The following is a 26,418-nucleotide window of genomic DNA, read 5'->3' as shown; positions in this document are numbered from 1 at the left end:
ACCAATAAGATATTACTTATGAGGCAACTAGGCCAGGAGATAAGGGGAAGGGCGGTGATAATGGGTAGGGTGTACTATTGCAAACCATAAATTTTTCAAACTGCTTTAAGCAGTTGAAACTGATATGCAAAAGTACAAGTGACATAGAAATAATAACATAAATTCGAGAAGAGGAGAATTAGAACAGAAAATCTCTTTGTTACAACAAACATTTTGCACAAAAAATATGTACATGAAATGAAGGGCGTGAGGAAATGCGAGAGGAGGGAAGAGTTCTAGTTTCTGTTCCTTATCTGCTCCTGACTTCAATATTATATTGCACTGCTATTCACCAGACTTCTATCAGGTTCTAACAATTAACAAAATTCACAATCATATTACGAACTGTTTAGTAAGATCACACATCTACAAATAGCTAATTGAAGGGGTGAGGATGATATAATCCTAATCTACACACACAAGATTTAGCAGGAGAGTCTATTGAAAGTTCAGAGTCCAATGTTATTACAGTAGGTGTAGGGTCATAATTTCTTCAGTGCATACTTCGGAACTCTTCCCACTACTCCTATTACTTCCCCTCTTTCGCGTCGCTGAGCTGTCAGGACTAAATAATCGCCTTGCTTGCCAAACTCTTATACATAAATTAGCCAAGAATTTTCACATCGTTTCTACTTCTAAATACCAGACAATACCATCAGGATATTAACCAGCAAAATCATATAAATCTGTAAATAGATACTGTAGTTAGACGTTATAAAGAGGGATAACTTTGTCTTCTCTATTAACTGGTCTAATATCGCAAATGATTGTATATTCTGCAAACATAGTGAGATGTAAGATCCACAGCTTCTCTTTCCTACCAATGAAGTCTTGCTATGGATATTGTCATCCGAAAAACCAGCCTATAGGGCCGGGAATAAAACATAGATATTACATTCTGAATGAACACACTGCAACTATTAGACCTTAGGCTTATATTACAGTCTAGTAAATACACTCACGAAGCTGAGTTATGAGGGTGCTAGGAACAACAGACTGTGCCAGTACTATTACGCATTGTCTGTAATGAGGCGATAGTAGCGATCCTAATGGTTAGCAACTACTTATGGATGCATATTTATTACGTATTGAGCTTCTTCACTGTATATACTAGACTGTGGTTATACTGTGAAACATTTCATTGCATTAGTATTAAAATAAATATTAAAAAGCTAATGCTTGTTTGAAAATAAAACTTATTTAGTGTCGTGAACTAAGTTACAAACCTTTATCAAATCAATAACCATATGCATTGATACTTTACAAAGTACAATTTACAAAAACAAAAACAATTCATTTTTACATTTTATTGCATTGATGCAACATTCTCTGGGACAGCTTACTGATAATATAAAATGAGATACATAATTCGATGAGGTTCTATGTCGTTTGTCAGTGCTGGACTTTGACGCATTATTGAAACAAATATAACACAAATATTTCTCTGACACCTTCCTTGTACACGAACGCCCATATTACATTTTTTTATTTAGTAGGTTATTTTACGACGCTTTATCAACATCTGAGGTTATTTAGCGTCTGAATGAGATGGTGATAATGCCGGGGTCCAACACCTAAAGTTACCCAGCATTTGCTCTTATTCGGGTTGAGGGAAAATCCCGGAAAAACCTCAACCAGGTAACTTGCCCCAACCGGGAATCGAACCCGGGCCACCTGGTTACGCGGCCAGACTAGCTAACCGTTACTCCCACATTAAACTAATATCAAAAACCGTATTGTGTTCACCTCCCGTATTAGTATCATGATCTTGGAGATGGTAAAGGCAAACACTCAACTGTTATGTACGTATGAATTTTCGACCGTGTGATGATTCAGATGTTTTTTCAGAACATCCCTTCTGGAATAACATTCACCACAAAAATCACACGTATATGGCTTTTCCCCAGTGTGCAATCGGTCGTGAATTTTTAAACTTCCAGTTTCTGTGAAACATTTACCACAAACATCACACTTGAATGGTTTCTCCCCGCTGTGCTGATGAATATGTCTTTTCAGACGTTCAGATTCCGCAAAACTTTCATCACAGATATTACATTTAAATTGTTTGTCACCCGTGTGCTGACGTACCAGATGAATTTTTAGATTTGCTGAATCTACAAAGCACTTGCTACATTTATCACATTTGAATGGTTTTTCACCTGTATGTTGGCGTAAGTGAATTGTTAGCTTGCCAGACTCTGCGAAATCCTTACCACACGTATCGCACTTGAATGGCTTCTCTCCTGTATGCTGACGTACATGAATTTTTAGAGTACTCGATGTTGAGAAACACTTGCCACAAACGTCACATTTAAAAGGAGTTTCGTCAGAGTGATGACGAGTATGAATTTTGAGACTATCTGATCTTGTGTAACCCTTTCCACATACATTACATTTGAAGGGTGCTTCGCCTGTATGTAGGCGTAAATGAAGTTTGAGATTATAAGCCTGTGAAAAGCTGAAACTACAGATTTGACATTTGAAAGGTTTTTCGCCAGTGTGCAGCCGTAGATGGATTCTAAGATTACTTTGTGTTGAAAAACTCTTCCCACAGTCATCGCATTTGAATGGCTTTTCTCCCGTGTGAGTTCGCAAATGTCTTTTGAGTGTGTGAAAAGTCGCTAAAAACTTACCGCAAATACTGCACTCGATGGAACTTTCATTCCTGTGAATGCCAGAATGTTTCGTCACATTATTTTCTCTTGTTAACAATCTGCCATAATTCTGGCATTCAAGAGAAGTTTTGCAAGCAGATTTTTCTGAGAAAATAAAGTCCTCGGGACTCTGCCGTATGGTAGAGTGTAAGTCCTGTAGAATCCTGCAGCAATGTGAAGACGCACTACTGTCATATGGAACTGCAATGCTACGATAAAATCGCAAGCAGTAAAGAGAGTTACGGTCACAGTAAAATAACAATCAACATTAATATCACACTCAAATAATACTACACATTAATATCAATTTGGTCACTAGGAAAGTTCAAAAGCAAGATGCTGTGCTACTGATCGCTAAGGATGTGTTCGATTTATTGACTTATTTATCTCACTAAGTTTTCGTCACCAGTATATTTACAAATGTTAATCTATGCGGATGATATAGCATTAATAGCAGAAACACCTGACAGGCTACAACACATGCTGATGGAATGGAACGAAGAGTTAATGAGATAAGGGATGCGGATTAATGTCAACAAGAGTAAAGTAATGTGGATCTCTAAGGAAGATAGACAGGAAACAGAATTTAACATTAAATGTGAAGGACAAAACCTGGAGAGAGTGGAAGGTTTTAAATATTTAGGAACAATAATAACTAGTGATGGAAGAGTAGATCAAGAAGTACTGAACAGGGTAAAGAAAGCAACATCAGCATACTATCAAATAAGTAATACAATAGTTGGGAAAAAAGAAATAACCACCAAGACAAAAATACAGATATATAATTCAATAATTAAACCTATAATACAATATAGTACCGAAAGTTTACCACTCTTAGATAAACATCGAAGTAAATTAACACCAGTGGAAATGAAATATCTTAGAAGAACTGTAGGAAAGACCAGAAGAGATAGGATGAGGAATGACAGGATAAGAGAAGAAGTTAAACTGAGAAAAGCATTAACAGAGGTGATTAATGAAAGGCAATTGAAATGGTTTGGGCATGTATATCGTATGGGAGAAGAAAGGAAGGTTAAACAGGTGATGGAAATGAGAGTGGAAGGAAGAAAGAGAAGAGGAAGACCAAGGATTAAATGGGAGGATACAATAGAAAGAATAGGCCAACAGAAAGGAAAAACAATGGTAGAGATGAAGAGAATGTGTAGAGACCGGGAAAAATGGATGAAATGGACGGAGAGAGGCGAATCCGACGCTTAGCAGCAGAAGGGACTGAATAAGAAGAAGAAGAAGAAGTTTTCGTCAACTGTAAGGAAAATGTCAGGTAATTTCGCTGTGAACCCCAGTTATATTTTGCTATCACGAAGTCCAATGTTATTAGATAATCATTCAATTGATAAGGCATCGTTAAATCAGAGATTTAAAAAATATTCACAAGACTTCAGAAATCTCAGGAGTGTCAAGAATTCTACACTGAACCCCAGATCACATACAGATTGTTCATTCCTATGTTAAAAACGATTGCACTTTGAAGAGAACAACCACCAGGATTGCCACCCGTCCGCTGTAAACGAACACGAGATGGCAGTGCAGTCGTTAATTCCCCCCCCCCCCAGAAATGTATATTTATTTAAGTACCAGGTCGCAAAATGGACCCATGGCTTTTACAAGATGTATGTAACATTGTACATGATTCAGTATAAAAAAATACAATTTACATTCAAACGCTTTCACCAAGAGTGAAGTGTTTTACAAGAAATCACTCATTCATTAAGCACAAGAAATTATTAAACTATTGAGCAATGGATTTGGATGTGTTCTTACAGGTTTTATAAATTTGATTCTGGCATTTTGAATATAATCACTAAATAACATTATATTTAGTGACTCATATAGTTGAGAGATATTGATGTCATAGTCTGCTCCCGTGATTGTCCTACATACTGATCTTTGTATTCCATCCAGTCTTTTAATATGATGTATGTGAGTATTTGACCAAATTTCACAAGCATATAACATATATGAACGGATCAGACAAGTGTATAATAAAACTTGACTTTAAGAGAGATGCACAATGCTAATGCAATTCAAATGGGAGTTAAGACTTGGACAAGTAGATGGCAGCATAGTAAACCTGACAAAAGTTATACGATGAAAGAGTAATGGAACGGAGAAAAACTCTCTCCGGAGCAGGGATTTGAACCCGGGTTTTCAGCTCTATATGCTGATGCTTTATCCACTAAGCCACACCGGATACCACCCTGGCATCGGACAGAATCGTCTCATGTGCCACACATGTGCTGAGGTGCACTCGTTATGAGTGACTAGTTGGCCGGGATCCGATGGAATAAGCGCCATCTTAAATCACGAAGTGATTTACGCATATCATATATATTATTTTTTAATGTACCGAAGTACATAATTATATTTCCATGCAGATATTCTGCGTCATCATACGATGAGAGAGTAATGAAACGGAGAATAACTCTCTCCGGCAAAAGTTGTTACTGTCAAAGAGTATAACGCAGAGCAATCTGGGTATATATGACCTAGGACTGAACTTATTAACTGGACCGCAACTGAAGATGATTAACGTACAGTAGTCTGTGACTGAAAGACTTATTAAAATCAAAAGAAAGGGCACAAATCCAAAATTGTTATTACATATTTATCAACACCACAACAATTATTTGTTAAGAGTTGTGCTTGTGGTATATAAAAAAGGAAACCACTAACATAAAACCATTTTCTTTCAATGATCCCTATTGCAGTTTAATTGCCAACAACTTAAAAAAAAATTGGACTTAGGACCTTTCTCTATGAGATGATCCAGTTAGGGAAAACTCGGATGAAACCCAAGCAGGATCAAACCCCCATGAGTGCATTATTTCGGCATAAGTCGAGTTCCCACACTCCTATGTTACAATGGTGGCCTGAAGAACTAGTAATAGTTTTGGTAATGGTGGCAGTCCTTACAACATTTCAATGTCCGAAATGTACACAATAGAAATTCGTGATTTAGAAATTAGTGTCATTTAATTGAACCTGTGAAACCAAGGACTAAGTGAAGACCTGCACACCACACTCACCTCTCAGTCAAGTTTTCGTTCTCCTCTACTGTTGCTTCCACTTTCAGCTCCTCCTTCACTGTCTTCTGTTCGCATAACTCTTCCTGTAAGAGTAGAGTAAATAAACCAACAAAGAGATGGCACACATCAGCCGGACAGCTACACATTGCTGAGTACATATAGTATTAAAAAATGGTATCTCGGTCAGATATTCGAGAAGAAAAACTATTTCCCCTACCAGCATTTCACTATTCCTGCATTATTCACGTTGTCAATGTCATCATTAATGAAGCTTCGTGCTGACGTTCCCCAGCAGATGGATTGTTCGAGGTCCTGTTGCATGGCCCTCCCGATCACCGGACTTAAACTAACTTTATTTTTACGTGTGGGGCACCTAAAAATTATCGTATATACTGAGCCAGTCCCTGATGTGCAGATACTTGAACAAATCAAAACAGCGAATGACATTATATGGATACAGATGGGACCATTAGAACCAGTACGTCAATCCATGATGCGACGTGTGGGTGTTTGCATTAAGGCTCATGGGACGTACTTCGAACACCATTTTAGAAATTAAATAGGCACTGTTTGAAATGAAATGGAAAGTAATTCTGCTGTAATGCGGACTCTCTTTGCATTACCGGACATACGTTCACATGAACATTTTTGCTCTTCTCCTGTCAGGAATCTTGTCCATATAGTTAATATTTCTTTTATTGGATTATTTTACGACGCTGTATCAACATCTAGGTTATTTAGCTTCTGAATGAAATGAAGGTGATAATGCCGGTGAAATGAGTCCAGGGTCCAGCACCGAAACTTACCCAGCATTTGGTTGAGGGAAAACCCCGGAAAAAACCTCAACCACGTAACTTGCCCCGACTGGGATTCGAACCCGGGCCACCTGGTTTCGCGGCCAGACGCGCTGACCGTTACTCCACAGATGTGGACTATAGTTAGTATTAACCTTGTATATAAAAATATATATATTTATATATAAATAAGTACATAAGTAAATAAATTAGTAAGTATCTGAGTAAATAACTAAGTACATAAATAAGTAAATAAATAAATAAAATGTATATGGGTTATTGCTTGTACAGCTGCGTATCGCCAAACAGTATGTACAAACATTACAGAATTAATCATAAACTCATAAAGCAATGTGGTGGTAATTTCGCTGACATGCATCTGGCGAACAGGAAAGTAACTGAGTACTATCACAACACTGCACACTCAAACTTCACTCACCTCTGTGTCACACTTCAACACAGGAAAAGACTTTGGCACTGCAGTTTCTTCAAATCTCATCTCCGATGTGGGATCGTAACTGGGCTCCAGGCACTCCACCTTTATCCCAGTCACGTGCATATTCAGGAAATTCCCTTCCTGCAGGAGAAAGAGCTGCATGTAATGTATTACAGACAGCCAGATGTTAATTAAATGTGTTAGAGCCTGCAACCTGAATCTAACGCCAGCATTCATCTTACAGCACATGAAATAAACCATTAAAAAAATTGAAGAAAAGCTGGAAAACAGGCTTAACAGTAAAAAAAAAAAAAAAAAGAAAAAAGGTCTTCATTTTGAAGTATAACACAATGCATCATTTTAAAATACAATGTGTTGTTGTTGTTTTCTAATGCCAGGCGTTTGACAATAAAGTCATTTGACCTCTTGCACTCCAATATTTTTCAAAGATATTATCATGGTCAGCCACTGAAGCACAGATTTTGAGGTGTTCTGAATCCATTTCTTGGTTTGAGTTGCACAATGGGCAGTTAGGGGACTGATATACGAGTATTCCAATTCTATGCAGGTGTCTGGCCAAACAATCTGTTGCCACTCTAAATCGGGAATTAACTGTGGATTATGATGCAGAGAGTTCCATTTTTTCCCTTGCAATTGTGTTATCAAATTTTGTTTGTTGAAGTCTAAGTATGTAGATTTAATAAATCTCTTCACAGAGTAATACGTAGATTTAGTAACAGGTCTGTAAGTAGCAGTGCTGCCCTTCTTTGCTAAAGCATCCGCATTCTCGTTTCCCAGGATTCCACAATGGGATGGTATCCATTGGAATACAATTCTTTTATTGAGTGAAATTAATTGAGAGAGCATTTTAGTTATTTCTGCTGTTTGAGATGAAGGTGTGTGTTTAGAGACTATTGATAGAATAGCTGCTTTGGAGTCTGACAATATAACTGCATTCCTAAATTTATTGATGTGGCATACAAGATTCCTGAGACTTTCACTTATTGCAACGATTTCTCCATTAAAACTTGTTGTTCCATATCCAAGAGATCTATAAAGTGAGAAGATATATTGAAATGCAATGTTCGACATGTATATTGACACATATAAGTCATCGCACTCATTTGAGTGACTTCGTGGTCGGAACTCCACACTATATATTGACTGTTAGACGAATAATCTACGTAAAGATTAATTTTTTGGTTCTACAGAATTATCTATAACACAATGCATCATGTTTATAAAGGTAAAGGTGGCCCCCTTTCATACAATGCAGGACCACTGAGGTCACATGGAGGTTGAGATCCATGCAGCCATGACCTTGGCACTAGAATGAGTTGATATAGTCGACAGCAATCTCGGACCACATACAGGGCGAAAAAAACGGCTTTTCTATAGAACGCGACAATGAACATTCCAACTTGCATTTTTCTAAGTCATGTGACAGGTTAGGTTAGGTTAGGCTTTCTACATGTCTTGCATATACGAATCTGTGACAGATTACGTTAGGTTAGTTTAGGGTTGTTATGCTTTGCATATACGAATCTGTAACAGGTTAGGTTAGGCTAGTTTTTGGTATGCCTTGCATGTACTACAGCTTGTCCAAGTCAAGTCTGCGAGTGGGGATATCGGGATGGACTGTAGAGGCAAAAAACAGTTGCCACATAGGTCACTGACGCTCAGATTTCAACGTGTGCACATCGTTTAAAATACACTACGGAGTGCAAGGATTTTTTGTCCTTGTGTTCAGATAAAGGCAACAGTTACGCTGCCTCCCCCCTCATGCAACTTTCTCTCCTACGCCCACGCTTGCCAATCAGAACGCCAAACCTCACTGTCAAGCAGAAGTAGAAGTACAGTCTATTTCAAAGGGTCTTAAATTGTTACCGCTCTATGAACTGAAGCACAGTAGGAAAACTTTGCTGTCATATGAGACTGTACTGGTCTCCTCTCGTTACCGCCTCCTTTCACTACAGAACTGCCTCCAACTTCCCCTCTCGGCTCGCAGACTTAACTTGGTCGAGCTGTAAGTGAAATGAAATATGCGTTTCGTGTTATTTTGAAGTGTTCTACTTCTTTATTTCACGTGTTAAATAATCATTTTTAGGTTACCTACACCGATAAAATCCTTTCAATTTTTACCTATTTTCTAATATGTTTTCAAATCAACTGACATCTTATATGAATTCTTCTCATTCCAAACTACCTTCCTTTTGAAAATTAGATCATTTTTCCACTTTTTTCGTCGAAAAACTTTCAGTGTCGCATGCTATAGAAAACCCGAGAAAACTATCATACATACGAAAGATAAAAGTACCGAGCAGACAAAAAGAAAACACCTCCGGTGTATTAATAACTATCAATACGATAGAGCTGGACAAGTGGGGCACACTATCTTCGCACACGGATCTTTCAACAATTTTATTACATTAATAGGGATATCTTATGCGAAGTTTTACCATTAGATGGCAGGAGCGTTCCATGAGGAGCTACATGTTGTAGGCCTATATTATGCCATATGCTACAGTTGATTACGTTTTCCCGCTTGTTGGTTTTCTATGCGTGTCAAAATTATATTTTCAATTATTTTGCATAACCTAGTATAATTTAATATAGTTAATTCAGTATTTTCTTACTTCACAATTTAATTTAATTTACAATAAATAGTAGCATAAACCTGTATAATACTGAGTGATTCCTATTAAGAGATGGGTGGGAAATCTGCAGTATGCAGAATATAGATACGAGTAAATTGCATGTTCATGAACCTAAACGAGAACTTTGAGAACGAGGTGCACGAATAAAAAAAAATCGGAACTATGTCGAAGGTGAATGTTGCCTCTTTAATCATAAGTTAAGTACCGTACACTAAAAACAGGACATGCAGCCATCAATGTGTTTTTTTTTTATAAGGAAGGGACTATCGAGACTGAATTCCTCGTATTTTTTCTATAGTTGCAGAAAGATGAAGTACAATGTTTGATAGGTTGATATAATATGATCGTAGTAGTATCACGATTATTCGTGCGTTTTGTAGGTTAAGGACATGCAGTTTTGAATACTAAGTAAGATGATTTTGAAAATTTGAAGTTAGAACATGGTTTTAATAATTAGTCTACAGTACATTAAAAACATTATTCACGAAATGGATTTCACTACGGATCGTCCTGGATAATAAACATCCCAGTCTATCGAGTTTACTGCAGGCGTAAACTTCGGAGACTCGTACAACTACTGCATATAATCTAAGCTAACACAGCTCGCTGTCGAAAAAAAAAATTTTTAAATATGTTTTATTTAACGACGCTCGTAACTGCAGAGGTTATATCAGCGTCGCCGGATGTGCCGGAATTTTGTCCCGCAGGAGTTCTTTTACATGCCAGTAAATCTACTGACATGAGCCTGTCGCATTTAAGCACACTTAAATGCCATCGACCTGGCCCAGGATCGAACCCGCAACCTTGGGCATAGAAGGCCAGCGCTATACCAACTTGCCAACCAGGTCGACTCTCGCTGTCGAGGTCGCATATGTTTTTATTATTTTTTCTTTTCCCTCTTCCAAAATGAAACTGTAGCAGTAATTTCTTACTTGAAGTATTTACTTTTGTTTAATAGCTAACACTTTCGAGGCGAAATTTAATTAATTCTATTTTTTAAGTTTTAAAGCATATATTCAGAATATTTCGGCACCTGAATGAAGATAAAAAGCTTTCCCTGGTTTTTACATATAGAAACATAACAAAAATTTGGCATTTTGAGTTATTTTTAAGAGTATTTAATATACTAATTACACTACGCATATCCTCAATGTTTATATACCAGAAAACAAATGCACACGCAAAGCGCATCCCTCAAAGTACACGTGCGCTATCTGTTGGTGCTAGTTCAGGATATCCCTATACACATTATCTCATAACTTATCAACTGGCATGGTAACAACTAGTAGCAGAACCTACTCTCCTCCACACCAACACAATTTGTTTCCTTCACGTGTAAGTTTCATTCCACGTATTCACGTAGGCTTCGTATAAAGAAACAAATATTAACCAGTGCCTTCCAAAATACCTCTGATAAAGGTTTTCTCTCTTCTGTATGTGTATCATCATTTGTTCCAACAGCCAATGGGTCGAAAGCGGATTCTGTCTTGATTACATCCATCATAACTGAAAGAACAGATTACCAAATAAGCCATCTCTTTAAAGAATGTGATCTGTTAACAAATGTTTTTTCACATTAGATACAGTACAACAGAAGTAAAAAGAGCAGTCCATGATATTAAGAATGATGGCATAAATGAATGTTTACTGCACAGAAAAAAAGGTCGTACGCTAATTTTCAGGAATGTCGGCATCAAGATTATACACATTACAGTACGATTATTTAGTCCTGACAGTCGCTGGCAATGTGCGCCTGCGTCAGGCGAGTACATTTAGTTACGCCAAGAGGTGTTTGGGTTAGTCAGTCGCTTGCCTTCACCGTTCGCCCTTATCTTTACTCCGGAGCTCTCCCCACTACTCCTACTACTTCCCCTCTTTCGCATCGTCGAGCTGTCAGAACTAAATAATCGGTCTGTACCTCTGTATTAGTTGGATGATCATTCATCTCTGCTGAGACAAGAGAACGTAAAGCCAGCACTCTGTCGGTCCACACACCGCCAATATTACTGCCATTATGCAAAACACTGTCAGTATTACTGATGGAGTGACGCAACGTATCCACCATATATCAGCAATCACATTCTCATAAAAATGCACAATTGTTACGATCTCTTTTTAGCTAAATAACAGAAATACTTGCATACCGGTACCAAATGTAATCAAGTGGCAAATAATCGTTATCTTCCTTGTATTTTCACACATAAGCACTAGATTGTCATCAAGGGTGCCGTGAGAAATTTACTTACCTTTATGTGAAGAGGCAAGAACGTTTGCATCACACCTATTATTTCTGTTATGCAATATCGTAGTTAAGGTATATGTACACCTTTGCATACAAAAAATTTTGTTTTGTATAATTTTGCTCTCTAAAATTTTTATACAATTGAGAATGGTACCAGAAAGAGAATGAAGTGAACAGATCCCTTGAAATTATGTCTAAATTGTTTTTAAAAATTATTTTGTTTATAATTTTGACATGCAACTTGAAACATGATAGCTCATGCAGTTTTTAAGATAGAGCCACAGTTCCTTCATTCTTTTATAGCTAAAACTATCCTTTAGTGCCTGACATAGAGCTATTTTTTATTTTTATTTACATTAATTAAATATTACCATATATGTAGCTTACAATAATATTTTATGTTGCATAAATCATGTAAAAAATCCATAGATAATTATTAATGTTATTTTACCCATTATCAGGCACTGGGGGACATTTCAAGTTTAAAAATGACACCAATAACTTCTTGGTATCACCATATTTGGCTGAGATATCATGTTTGAAAGAATTAAATATTCTAAAATTACTATTTACAGGAAATGAACCACAAACTTTCAGAGCCTAGAAGACTGCATCATCATATGTCACCCCTTAAGCAGCTTCATGTCGGTCCAGTTTCAGCTTCTTTCTGCCTCTCAAATACCTCCGCCTTGTTTTAACTTCAGGTGTTGAATGTTTTTTTGTTTTTTTTTGGCACTTTTGCCCCTATTTTCATTGATGCAACAAATCCTGCGATGGTGTTTGTCCCAGGGTTTATGCCCATCCTCCTCAGAATTGTAATTTCTACTTTTGGACTCTTATTAAAATGACGTACAACATCATTGACACACAAATTTACAGTTATATGACTAAGAGTAAAAGATTATAAATTACTTCTTTATGTAAAAAAGTTTTTTTCAACCTAATGATCATGCCCAGATATCTATGCATCTATTTCGGAACTAGAAAGAAGTTATTTTACAAGGACGAGGGGATTGACTGCTACGAATATCACTCCAAAAGTAGGAAGTGACTGTGGCTGATGACGCAGCGTTTTGGAAAATGGGACTTATCTGAAAAACCATACGGCGTAAATCGGAAATTCTTATATCCAATTAAAGAGGAGAAAATTCTCTATTAAAATAGTTATATTTTGAAAATTCTAATTTTTTATCATTTTTTGTGTTTTGTGAGTGTAGGCTACCTTAATATTCCCCACCATATGCGACTTTTATCTTCCAGAAATCTACCGGCTATCAGTGGCGTAACGTCAATGTAAGCTAAAAAGCTTAGCTTCCCCAGTTAATAATAATTTCATAATAAACCGGCAGTTTATGGAGAAAATTATTTATTAATTTGAATAGAATTTTTATTTACGCGTTAAATATTGTGATGCGGCAGCGCAGGATGATTTGTGATGCAGCAGTAAACAAGAAGCCTGCACACACCAGCTTCCAAGCAAACTGGTTTCTTCTGTGTAATCCACCTCGCAGATAATCCATCCCTTTCTAACTAAACTACCCTGGTCGCAAGGTAACAAGAAGCTAGCTTTAACATTTAAAATAAGTAGTTTCCGAGTTATCCCTTTTCGTCAATTGTGTTCAGTTGAAGTGTTAGTGTGCATTGTGGCTGATATAATAAATAATGAGTGAAATAACAGTTCCTGACACTAATTTATTTGAATTTTTTTAGGACAATTGTATTACCAAGACTGACTTACGAACAAAAGTGTGATTTAAAAAACAAATGACCGACTCCCTTGCTGTCAATGAAGGACACAACCAAAAGACAGACGCATACTTACGTAATGATACTAATATTGTGATTTCTCTAAGTATGACAGGGAGTGAGCTAATGTTATACGTAAACGTGTCAATTTGTTAAGAGATATGTGTAAACCGTGAAATCATATTTTACTACGTATCATTTGAGGTCATGCCTTATTGGTGTTACGATGTTCCAACCAATCTTCGACTGCTGACTTGAAATTGACTACTATTTATTTTAAGACTGTATTTTTGTAATACGTTTTCTCATATTGCATGAAAGACAAATTGAGTTAGCTTCCCCTGCTCAAAATTTCATGCTACGCCACTGCCGGCTATTACCGAAAACCTCTTTATGCATAGCTAGTGACCATAATTTGCACCAACCAAAAGTGGGGCAACCTGTTCTTCCAATCAACATTTTACAATAAATGGTATTAGGCTACATAAAAATACATCCTCTCGGGGCTACTCATTTTGTTTCCAGGTTTAGTCCAGATTACTTCAAGGAAATAATGCGTTCGCTATAGCAGTAAATAATACTTTTACAGTAGATAGTCAATTCGGAAATGTAGACATGAGAGCAGTAACTGTAATAAAAATCCGAATGTGCTGAACAAGTCAGTTCCTACGATGAAAGAGTAATGGAACAGAGAAAAATTCTCTCAGGCGCCGGGATTTGAACCCGGGTTTTCAGCTCTATGTGCTGATGCTTTATCCACTAAGCCACACCGGATACAACCCCGACGTCGGACAGAATTGTCTCTGATTGAGTTCCAACTCTTGGGTTCCCTCTAGTGGCCGCCCTCTGCACTACGTCATAGATGTCTATGAACATAGGACCGAAGTCCACACATGTGCTGAGGTGCACTCGTTATGAGTGACTAATTGGCTGGGATCCGACGGAATAAGCGCCGTCTTAAATCACTTTGTGATTTACGCATATCATATATTATTTCAATGTACCGAAGTACATATGATATTTCCATGCAGATATTCTGCGTCATCATACGATGAGAATTTTTCTCCGTTCCATTAGTCTTTCATCGTATGATGACGCAGAATATCTGCATGGAAATATCATATGTACTTCGGTACATTGAAATAATATGTCAGTTCCTGCTAGCGAGTGCATACATTTGTTCTCCATCCTCATCGCATGTTCAGCCCATCTTAAAATTCCCTCCTATAATTGTTTACTTTCATTAAGGTCTAAGTACCAAAATCATGATTTCATAACTAATACTTTTAAATGGATCCATGTGTCCTGCCCAGTGAATTTCAGAAGGGTATATGGATTACCGAAAGCTACATTAGTACCAATTTATTCCTAGAGATAGCACTGGATCTTAGTACCAATTTATTCCTAGAGATAGCACTGGATCTATCTCAAGCAGCTCGTTCATTGGATCTACATGCCAACGCTCACATAATCTCCCATTATGTCGAATCTCTTCCCGAGTCACTATTAACGTTTTGTACAACAGCGTGATTAGTGTCGTGTGTCACGTGATATTTTACTATTGCTAAGAAAACTCGAAGAACCTCCTGAAATGAAGGAAAACGCTTTCAAAAGGAGGAAGAGAGGTGAAGGAAGTTTGCCTACATCAAAAAAGCAGAAGAGAAATTCGGGAGAAGGGAAAACGGCTCGAAGATATGGTCCCATACATTCTACAAGAAAATGGCAAGAAATGGATTCGGAACACCTCAAAATCCGTGCTTCAGTGGCTGACCATGATATCTTAGAAAAATATTGGAGTGCAAGAGGTCAAATGACTTTATTGTCAAACGCCTGGCATTAGAAAACAACATTCTACAAGAAACAAAAAGTTTTTACTTGGACATTATTAAAGTACATGCTCCAACTAGATTTGCAAAAGTACAGTTTTTGCTAACCAACAAAAATGACACTAAGTTCATTTACTTCCATTATATTTTCTTTATTGTTTCTTTAACATATCTTTTACTATAAATGCTTATGTGTTCTCATTGTTAAATGTCTTTAAAATGTTACTTTTTTTCCTATTTTCAAGGTTGAAATGTGTTCTAATGTCAAGTCATGTTGGGTTTTTTTAAGTTTGCACATAGACCCTTTTGCTACTCTCTTTTTACAAAAGACTTTAATAACTTGACAAATGTTAATTCTGTAATCAATATGATATGAATCGTCTTTAGACCTGTTTGTCACCTAACAGAAAGTAATATGATGCACAGAATATCCTGAATAAATGTCTAAATTTAAATTTTATATGTTTCTTCATTCTTTTCCACAAACCTAGTACTGTGCACTTAGATTCTTATGAAACTAAACGCTTCAATTATTCTCGAAACCAGGAATTCTGGATATACTTTATGAATTCAGTATATCTTTTTCTCCACAATCTTTGTCACAGATTGGAATACAGACTCTAAAAAATATCGAGCATTCTTGTAATATTAGTAGCTGTCAATTTCCATGTACTCCTGAAGCATTCAAAATGCTATTTCAACCAGGAGTTGCAGATGTAATTGTACGAGGCATGTTCTTAAAGTAAGTTCCAAAAGGGTGTAGTAAGTAAACGGGAAGATATTTACAAACCATTTTTGTTGCATTGTATTCCCCACACTTCAATTACTTCTCAACATAATCTCCACCATTACTGAGGCATTTATCGAGTCGTGGCACAAGTCTTTCTATCCCCTCATTGTAGAATTCGTCCACCTGCGATGCGAACCACTCCTGCACTGCTGTTTTCACTTCATCGTCGCCATCAAAACGTTGACCACCGAGAAACTTCTTGAGGTGCAGGAAGAGATAAAAGTCACTCGGAGCCAAATCCGTGCTGTAGGGAGGGATGGTCAATTTGTTCCTGTCCTCATGAATTTTTTCATCGACAGCACGCACCAAATCGTCATTGATCAAAGATGGCCGACCGGTACGCTGCTCGTCATGCACAGAGACGCGGCCCTCGTTGAACTTCCTACCCCATCTCCTGACCATTCCATTACTAATGGCATCATCACCATACACCTCACAAAGTTGACGATGAATGTCAGCTGGTTTGATGTTTCTCGCATTCAAGAAACGGATAACAGACCGCATCTCACAGTCGGCGGGGTGCTCGATCACTTTAAACATTTCAACTGATCACAACTAACCACACACACGGACTGAAGCTCTGGAACTGCATGCACAGCTTGCCTGAGGACTGAAGAAGAAAACAAGCTTTCGCAAAATAACGATTGCAGGGATACGACGACTATAATTGAAAATGGAACTTACTTTAAGAACACGCCTCGCAGCTTTAGGCTCGATTGAAAACAGTTAGAGCAAAATACGCTCGGTTCATAGACTCTCAGCAGTGTGGAGACGCATGTGATGTTTCCTTGAATTCGCGTAGTTAAACCCACTGCCACAGATTTCGCATTTGAAAGGTTTTTTTTCAGAGTGAGTCAGGGCATGAGTTCTGAGTCTAGACTTCGTTATATAACTTGCAGTACAGAACTGACACTTGAAAGGTTTTTCCCCAGAATGCGTGCGCAGATGGTATTTCAAGGAAGTCAGATATTTGAAGGTATTCCCACAAATTTCGCATTTGAACTCGTTCTCACCGCTGTGTGTGAGCTTGTGCATCTTGAGCGACCTCGTGTGAGTGAAGCAGCTGCCACACACATCGCACTTGGGCATGGTGCCCGTGTGAACGCGGGCGTGAGTTCTCAGACTTCTCGCCATCGAGTAGCACTTCCCACAAACATCACATTTAAACGGTTTTTCACCCGTATGGGTACGAACGTGATCCTTAAGAGAATGCGATATGGGGAAAGCCTTATCGCAAATCTTGCATTTGAAAGGTTTTTCACCAGTGTGAATACGTAAGTGAAGATTTCTGGAACTTGAAGTGAAGAAGTCCTTTCCACAAAAGTTGCACTTAAAAGGTTTCACGCCCGTATGAGTCCGCAAGTGATTCCTGTATGATTCTATGTAAGCCAAACCTCTTCCACATATGTCACATTTGAAGGGCATTTCACCTGTATGAGACCCCAAATGTGCTTTCACGCTCTCTATACTCACTAAACCCTTGCCACAAATATTGCATTTGAAAGGCTTTTCGTCCGTATGAATGCGAGAATGTCTCTGCAAATGATGCCTCCGTGTAAAAAATTTGTTACAAATATTGCAATGAAAATTCTTTTCGTTAGGAGACTTCACAAGGGGAATCACATTTTCTTGGGGCTGTTCAACAGCTGACGGATCTTCCTCTAGCAGACCGAAGCTTTCACTATCTTGGAACCTGTGTAAAAGTGAAAGTTCTGACGTCACATAACTGAGTCATTATTGTAGACAACAAGCGCCAAGTGCCATTACTTTGTTCATTTGTCATACTTCAGCATCGAGTGGCAAGTTAGAAAAAAAACTATGACGTTACGATCATACATCATACAGTTGCAGCATGTGAAAGGACGCCGAAAAATTTAATATTAATTAATGGTCCATATTCTCACAAATTAGCTGGAATGAATGCTTAAAATACCATGTATTGATATGCATTCATTACAATGCGATGGTCCACATCTGTAGAGTAAAGCTGCGGTTTGTATATGGCGATCATCGCCGGGTGCACATCGCTAGCAGTTAAAATGAATGCGCACAGCTTCTTTACAACCATGATCACCAACGTAGATCGTTGGACGCGACGCAGATAGCTGGAAGTTGCTTCTGAAGCAAATTCAGGTCGCACATCGCCGCATACATGTTCAATAATCGATATTTAGAGAAGGCATGTAGAAATACTGAATCGAGTTATGGCAGTAAAACAAATGAGAATTGACAGCGATGTACTCTGATAAAGAAACCACTTCCTGACGACCATCGCCAGAGTTTATAATCGCCGGCGATGATCGCCGTAAACAAACCGTAGCTTAACGGTTAGCGCGTCTGGCCGCGAAACCAGGTGGCCCGGGTTCGAATCCCGGTAGGGGCAAGTTACCTGGTTGAGGTTTTTTCCGGGGTTTTCCCTCCACCCAATAATATATGAGCAAACGCTGGGTAACTTTTGGTGCTGGATCTCTGACTCATTTCACCAGCATTATCACCTTCATCTCATTCAGACGCTAAATAACCTAAGATATTGATAAAGCGTCGTAAAATAACCTATTAAAATAAAAAATGCAATGTACCAAAATGTAAATTTCGAGGTAAGGATTTTTAAGGATAATTGCTCTGTCTCATAATATTTAAGATGTTAATAAATATTTCAGTTTTCTGATAATGTGGCATTCACACTGCAAAGAATTATGCTGTATCAAATTAAACAGGAAAAAAGAAAATACTCACAAGGTAAACAGCCTTCAAAATTACGTTGTCAAATGTTTTTCTCTTTTATAAATTAATTAATTTAAATTATAATACTCTACCTTAGCTTTGCATTAACATGTGTAATCATTAGCGCAATTTAAATTCCGCTATCCACAAGCACCCAAAATTTGCCGCCTAACTTTTGTTCCTACTCTTTCATTTCGATGAATGATGAAGTAAATACCGAGATTTCTGAATTATGAATTTATTTTAGGAAGAGAATTGGCACTAGAATGTTGCAAGATATCAGTTTTTTTTAATATTTTGCCTTGCCCTCTGCTAAGCAAACTGATTAATGATTACAGACAAGTCCATTTCCTCCAAAAAGTTTCCGCACATAAAACATGCCACTCTACGCTGCAGCTTATTTGGCCTACTGGTAAATCCGCCTCAGTCTATAATAAATATGGAATATCTCACTAAAGAGTTTACCAGAGAAGTTCTTTACGTACAGCTATTATATGGAACTTATTTACCGTTACAAGTAGGCGTGCTATAAAAATCATAGTTAAATACCGTCAGACCTTTTATTTAGAAAAAAATATTCTGATCAAAACAAATTATTTTTCCGACTTTTAATAACAATAACACGCAATCTAACGTCATCACAGCTACTCCTACAGAAAGACTGAACTGGACTGCCGAGCATACGGGAGAAAGTTCGTCGCAAGGTGCATGACTGTGACTGGTTCTCAGTCAATAAATCAGTATTAAATTATAACAAAACTAACATAATTCAATTTAAATCCTGTCCAAATTCAACCTCGCAAATTTCTAGCGCAATAATTAACAATAGATCCCTATTAGAAACAACAACAACCAAATTTCTTAGCTTAAAAATCGATAATGTGTTAAATTGGAAAAATCATATTAAAGAAATTACCCCCAAACTAAATTCAGCTTGTTTTGCTATTAGATCCATGCAAAAGATAGTAAATATCAATACCTTAAAAACAATATACTTTGCATACTTCCACTCGATAATGAGTTTTGGAATAATATTCTGGGGAAATTCCGCAGATAGTAACATCATATTTCTATTACAAAAAAGAGTAATTAGAATAATAGTAGGTGCCAAATCTAGGGAATCGTGTAGGACTATTTTCAAAAAACTACAAATAATGCCCATGGCTTGTCAGTATATCTTTTCATTAATAGTCTTCCTCGTATGTAATCGTGAAAACTTTGTAACTAATTCAACAGTTCATAGCATAAATACACGCCAAAAAAATGACTTTCATATTCCATCGGCAAGTCTATCATGCTATCAAAATGGAGTGTGTTATATGGCAGTAAAAATGTTTAATAGCCTCCCTATTGATATAAAAAATGAAACTCAAAACATAAAATTATTTAGGGCCAAATTAAAGAAGTACCTAATTTCTCACGCCTTCTATTCTGTAGGTGAATTCATGACATTCAATAACACTTCATGAAATTGATACTAAAACTATGTGTTGTACTAGTAGACTATATTGTAAATATCGTCTGTATATATTTCATCTAGACTGTGACTATAAATTAAGATTTTATAATAGTATTAAGATTTTTGACTTGTTCCATATTCTAGCTGTAAGCATGTATGAATACCATGGAATGTTAATAAATACAATACAATACAATACAATGACCTTCCTGCTGGTTGTGCACCGTCTGGTCGACCTACATTATGTAAGCGAATGCTCTGAACTTCTTGGTGCACCTCAGTCATATTTCACTTTATCGCTAATAGCAAAGAAAGAATAAAAATGGCCCTGTTTATGACTTTTACTATCGCATATCTGAAGACTTGCATGCAACACTCACCTCTCAGTCAAAACTTCATCCTTCTCTGCCTTTATTTCCAGCTTCAATTCTTCCTTCACTGTGTCCAGACCACACGACTCTTCCTGATGAGAAGAGTAAATATAACTGACAAGGAAAATATTAATGAGGTCATGTCGAACCTACCCTCGAAGTGCACATAAATATTTCCACAGAAGACAGACTAATATAACAAATTAGCTGTCCATACTAACTCTACTTACTTACTTACTTACTGGCTTTTATGGAACCCGGAGGTTCATTGCCGCCCTCACATAAGCCCGCCATTGGTCCCTATCCTGAGCAAGATTAATCCAGTCTCTACCATCATATCCTACCTCCCTCAAATCCATTTTAATATTATCTTCCCATCTACGTCTCGGCCTCCCCAAAGGTCTTTTGCCCTCCGGCCTCCCAACTAACACTATATGCATTTCTGGATTCGCCCATACGTGCTACATGCCCTGCCCATTTCAAACGTCTGGATTTTATGTTCCTAATTATGTCAGATGAAGAATACAATGCGTGCAGCTCTGTGTTGTGTAACTTTCTCCATTCTCCTATAACTTCATCCCTCTTAGCCCCAAATATTATCCTAAGAACCTTATTCTCAAACACCCTTAATCTCTGTTCCTCTCTCAAAGTGAGAGTCCAAGTCCATACTAACTCTAAGGGAATGAAAACTTACTAGGAATGTTACATTGAGACACAACTGGCATACTAGAAGTTGCCATCCTCAGTGATATGCGAGGTACGACTGTGCACCTAACAAATTTCATCAGCTGAATAAGCACTATTCACTCAATGCCAGGGCAGCTTAACTTCCCGATAATCTTCTATTCAAGATTTAATTCCACATGTATGGTCTGCTAATTTTTTTTTTGCGCCGATATCTGTTTATCAGCTGAGGAGATGTAACTACATATGTGTATGTATGTATGTATGTATTTATTCACACTGCAATGGGTATATACCCGGTGGCAGTGGTAACTAATTACACTCAATAATGACAATAATAAACATGTTAATTAAAAATACACATAATAATAATAATAATAATAATAATAATAATAATAATAATAATAATAGGGAATATCCTAAATTAAATGAAGCACTATTACTTAAAATAACATTTAAAATAAATCTAATTTGTATCTTAAATCTAAGTTCGAACTAAAACCCACGAGTATGATATGTTCATACCTGAACAAGTACCTTTCCACATTACACTCATTTCGCTGTCAACTCACTCACTACACTGGAACTACGACACATTTCACTGATTCTATCCTGATTTCACCAACACTTCAAAAACATTTCACTGTTCACTGTTCTGTGGGAGAGGTTTAAACATGAACTCATTACCAGTTCTACTGCATAACTGATACAAATATGCTTCAAAACAAACCAAATGGAGAAATATAAAGTTACATTAACATTAAGCTGCCCAATATGTAACATCAATGAAATTCTGAACAAAAAGCACCTTCTCCCCTGTGACCAATTAAGCTTTGATAATAGTAAGTACAACAACAACAGTGAAGCACTTATTGAAAAGAAAGAATGACGCAAAACAACACTTTTTTTTTCTACAAACGCCAAGAACGCAAGAACAAGAAAAGAACACCTGGTAACATAACAGACAGTTCACTTTACAAATCCTGTCAAATGTTAACAAAATCTTGAACATGTACTATTACTATTACACGTACTATTCTGTACTGTCTATTGTAATTGGGCCTTTGCCCTGTTAAACAAACAAACAAATAAACAAATACATAAATAAATAAATAGATTAATTGATTAATAAATAAATAGATTATTAAATAAATAAATATATTGATTAATAATTAAATAGACTGACTAATAAATAAATAGATTGATTAATTAATAAATAGATTGATTGATTAATAAATAAATAGATTGATTAATAAATAAATAGACTGACAAATAAATAAATAGATTGATTAATTAATAAATAAATAGATTGATTAATTAATTAATCGATTGATTAATTAATTAATAAATACATTGATTAATTAATTAATTGATAAATCAATTGATTAATAAATAAATTGATAAATTTATAAATTAAATTGATAAATTAATAAATTGATAAATTAATAAACTGATTAATTAATAAATTAATCAATTAACTAATTAATTAATAAATCAGCACTACAAAATTCCCCTACAAACAAACAGAAGAAATGGATTAATTTTATGAAAGAAACTGCCTTTAACGGAATCGTTTCCGTACTTGCAAATCAAAACAAATAGCAAGAAGCAAACAAGCAAAACCAAGGACTTGGCAATAAAGAAGAGTTAAAAACTGTATCAAATAGGCCATAGTATGAAGCAAAATAGAATGAAAAAATCGACCATAAATCACAATTTGCACTCACCTTAGCTTCACATTTCACTTCAGGAATTAAAATCGGATCTGGAGCTTCCCCATGTTCTACGTCCGATGTGGTTTCCTCTTTTATCCAAGCAACAAGCGGATTCAATACTTTTCCTTCCTACAGAACATAAAAAATTCGTAATTTATTACTGTTAATCAGTATATTTTTTCAAGTGTTATAACCCCTACTTTGGGTTGCAAAGCAGCACCCAGTTACTATTTCTGTGGCTCGAAGCCAAAATGTGATGTCTCATTTCTTGTACTTTTTCAGGAGCAGTATTTAAAGTTAGAACAATTATTGTATAAAACCATAATAATAATGTTTCGTTAACAATGAGTTAGAGAGAAAAATAATAGATATATGCATGTTATCTTTTGTCACAAAAAAGATACCATAGGGATGAAGAATATATCGCAAAATCTCATTTCCGCCAAAACTTGACATATCACCTTTGAGCTGGAACCACTGATTTGTAACAAAGGTAGGACATTTAAAAAGAAAAATAAACCGAATGAAGCCACAGACCAGCAATAGCAGCCACACAGAAGTGCTGAAGTCTGTCATGTTTCTTCCTCCCAATGAATAATATACTAATAATTCACTAAGTTATATCAGCCTCACAGAGATTACTGTTGACACCATGTTGAGTCGAGAAGTTCATGATTTACGTAAGCTAACCTTTTTCTTCTGGTGTAATGGGGGTAAGTATTGAAGCTTCATCTAAATAAGTAATACAGGTTTGATTGCAATAGGCAACACAACATTGTAGCAGAAAATCTGACGAATAGTGACAGAAAGGAAATACAGCATATACACCATTTTTCAATTTACCTCTAGTAAAGGTTTTTTCTCTTCTAGATCTGTGTCATAATTTTTTTCTAGAGCCAATGGATCACCTTTGGGTTCCGTCTTGATCAAATCCATCACAAACTGAAAAGGTCAAAACAGAAATTTACCTACATTATTGCAGATTATAAACTGTTGGAAGAACGGGTGACATACCCACCTCTTATAAACAATAATAAAACTAAGAAATGACATCCCATTCAAGCACTATCCTGGAATTTAACTCCACTGTCGTAACTATTAATATATTGAGAGGCACATGCATAAACTGTTAAGTGAACATGAAGAACGAATACAAAAATGCATCAAAAAGAAGAAATAATCCGTCAGTAACATTTTTAGTCACTATATGATATTCATAAGCTCCTAGCGAAAAGTGGGACGGAAACAGGCCACAAACTATTATGGAGTTAAAAGAAAGCGTACAGTAACCAATGAAATTAGAACCATTGATTCTGCTTTATTGCACGTAGTCATGCAGAACTCTTCAAAGTAGATTTCAAGAATGTGTTGTTTTATAGATGTATTAATTGTATGTGTTATATTTCCGCTGTGTCGACTGCTAGCTGGTGTGATGTCAGTGCCAACTCCTGGGAGAAAGCAGAATCTCACGCTCAAACTGGTTTGAAGGTCATTGAAATTAGTCCTGCTACATCAAAGGTACCGACGCGAAGTGTCCATGATGTATAATTATCTATTTCACCGGCATTATCACCTTCATCTCATTCAGACGCTAAATAACTTAAGATGTTGATAAAGCGTCGTAAAATAACCTACCAAAAGTAACTAGCCGGCATTATCAGACTCACCGATGTTCCCTCACTCATTCCTTTACTGTGGCATTATATGACGTAGACCTGCATGTTCTTGATAGCGCAAATCTCTGGAGACTGTCGTAGGTACAAAGGTTTCTCCAATTTTTTATCCGGCATAGAAAATGATTTCCATAAATATTGTGGGATAAACTCCAGAACACGGACTGCACCCTTTCCCTGTTACTTCAAAATTCCAACCTTCTGCACACAAAATAAATTATTGGCACTGAAACGTGCCTTTTCGTAAATATAATGATGCGCATTCGACAAACGCAGACAAATCTGCTCTTTTTAGTATTTTTAAGACATAATTTGGTAGGTGCAGTCCGTGTTCTAAAATTTTCCCATATTGTGTACCGGTGGCATACCGGTTTCTGTGATTCTGTTGAAATTCAGTTCAGAATACTGGGTCAAGGCCTTGTGGTCTTGAATTCCCGTGATCTTCAATAGATACACTTCATATGAGTTTCTCATCAAGATACTCTACACAGGCTGTAGCCTATACGCTTTCCAGCCCATTACTCTTTCTTTTTCCTTCCTTAATATCTGTGTTCCTCTTGCAAATGTTGAATAACTGCAAAAGGCTGTTATATAGAGAAACTCTATAATCGTATTATCTTACATCAAGAATGCCGTGAATCATTCATATTAACTGATATAATGCATTCTGCATTCGTCACCATCAACGCTGGTGATGCCACATTTTGTGACATATCACTGATATAAATTCTGATTTTGCCGGAAGATTTCAACGCGTACATAATGCCTCCATTCGTTTCATAAGTTATATAACACTGGTAAATATGATCACATTACACCCATTCTTCAAACTCTCCAGTGGATAAGATTACAGGACCGAAGATACATGCACTCATTAATATTTCTATACCGCATACTGAACACTTCTTCTCCAAATTACCTCTCAGTTCGGTTTAATTTCTTAAATTGGCTCACCCTTCAATTCGTTTGTCTGGTCACTCACCCTAAACATAATACCGGTACTCTATTATCTGTTCTTTACCATAGATCAGTTCACTATTCTTTCTCCTTTACAGCGTCAAAAGTTCGTTTCTAGAACTCCCTACTCAGCTAGCTACAAAATTGGAGACTTGTATACTTAATTTTGTTACAAATTGTGATTTTTAAGTATATAATTTCAATTTCTCAATACAACATAGTTTTATTCACGAATAAATATACTCAACAGGCTTAATCAGTGACTGAATTGTTATAAGATTATAAGCTTAAGAATTTATTTTTTGTTAAAATCATTTTCTTCACATCTGAGCATTGTTCTTCAGTCCCTCAGTGATAAATGGCAATATGAGAACACAAAGAGGCATTCGTATAGGCCATTTGCTATCTCGTGAAATCTACCCACACATAAAAAGAAGGGAAAAGTGGACTGACAGGCGTCCTTCCCTTCGCTACGCTTCGACTTGCAAGCTAGCTAGCTCGCTTACCCCCACCATAAGGTTCTTACTATGAGCTACGGCACACGAATGCATTCGGTTTCATGGATAATGAATGACCTACTGTATAGCTTTCTGTAGCAATATTT

At 36.7% G+C, this 26,418-nt stretch overlaps 1 protein-coding gene across 4 annotated transcripts; it reads right to left on the bottom strand.

The window, feature by feature from the left end:
* Positions 1-428: 428 nt before the first annotated feature.
* Positions 429-25,496, bottom strand: LOC138698612 (zinc finger protein ZFP2-like). 4 transcript variants are annotated; one of them, XR_011331911.1, is made up of 8 exons: positions 24,852-25,210; positions 24,028-24,126; positions 23,197-23,313; positions 20,795-20,877; positions 11,036-11,133; positions 6,974-7,111; positions 5,741-5,823; positions 429-2,902 (listed from the first exon to the last, which is right to left on the bottom strand). XR_011331911.1 is itself a non-coding variant. In XM_069824664.1 (5 exons), exons 2-5 carry the CDS (start codon positions 11,129-11,131, stop codon positions 1,831-1,833), a joined length of 1,389 nt encoding a protein of 462 aa, XP_069680765.1. In that variant the 5' UTR covers positions 11,132-11,133; positions 11,546-11,851; the 3' UTR covers positions 429-1,830. The 4 variants fall into 4 exon arrangements, 3 of the variants coding, with proteins under 3 accessions (XP_069680765.1, XP_069680767.1, XP_069680766.1); XM_069824664.1 differs by lacking the exons at positions 20,795-20,877; positions 23,197-23,313; positions 24,028-24,126; positions 24,852-25,210 and adding an exon at positions 11,546-11,851; XM_069824666.1 differs by lacking the exons at positions 429-2,902; positions 5,741-5,823; positions 6,974-7,111; positions 11,036-11,133; positions 24,852-25,210 and adding exons at positions 16,967-17,924; positions 25,226-25,496.
* Between the last annotated feature and the right edge of the window lie 922 nt (positions 25,497-26,418).

This window comes from Periplaneta americana, chromosome 4, assembly GCF_040183065.1.
Source record: "Periplaneta americana isolate PAMFEO1 chromosome 4, P.americana_PAMFEO1_priV1, whole genome shotgun sequence".
Classification (NCBI taxonomy): domain Eukaryota; kingdom Metazoa; phylum Arthropoda; class Insecta; order Blattodea; family Blattidae; genus Periplaneta; species Periplaneta americana.
Note: the sequence above shows the minus strand (reverse complement) of the source record. Positions and strands in the feature narration are given on the sequence as shown.

What these genes read in the sequence shown, in the direction of transcription:
- LOC138698612 (XM_069824664.1), bottom strand. Translation starts at nt 11,131, where the DNA reads ATGATGGATGTAATCAAGACAGAATCCGCTTTCGACCCATTGGCTGTT. An exon ending in TGTTGAAGTGTGACACAGAG is followed by an intron (nt 5,824 to 6,973) that starts GTGAGTGAAGTT and finishes CTACTCTTACAG; the next exon opens with GAAGAGTTATGCGAACAGAA. An exon ending in AACGAAAACTTGACTGAGAG is followed by an intron (nt 2,903 to 5,740) that starts GTGAGTGTGGTG and finishes ATTTTATCGTAG; the next exon opens with CATTGCAGTTCCATATGACA.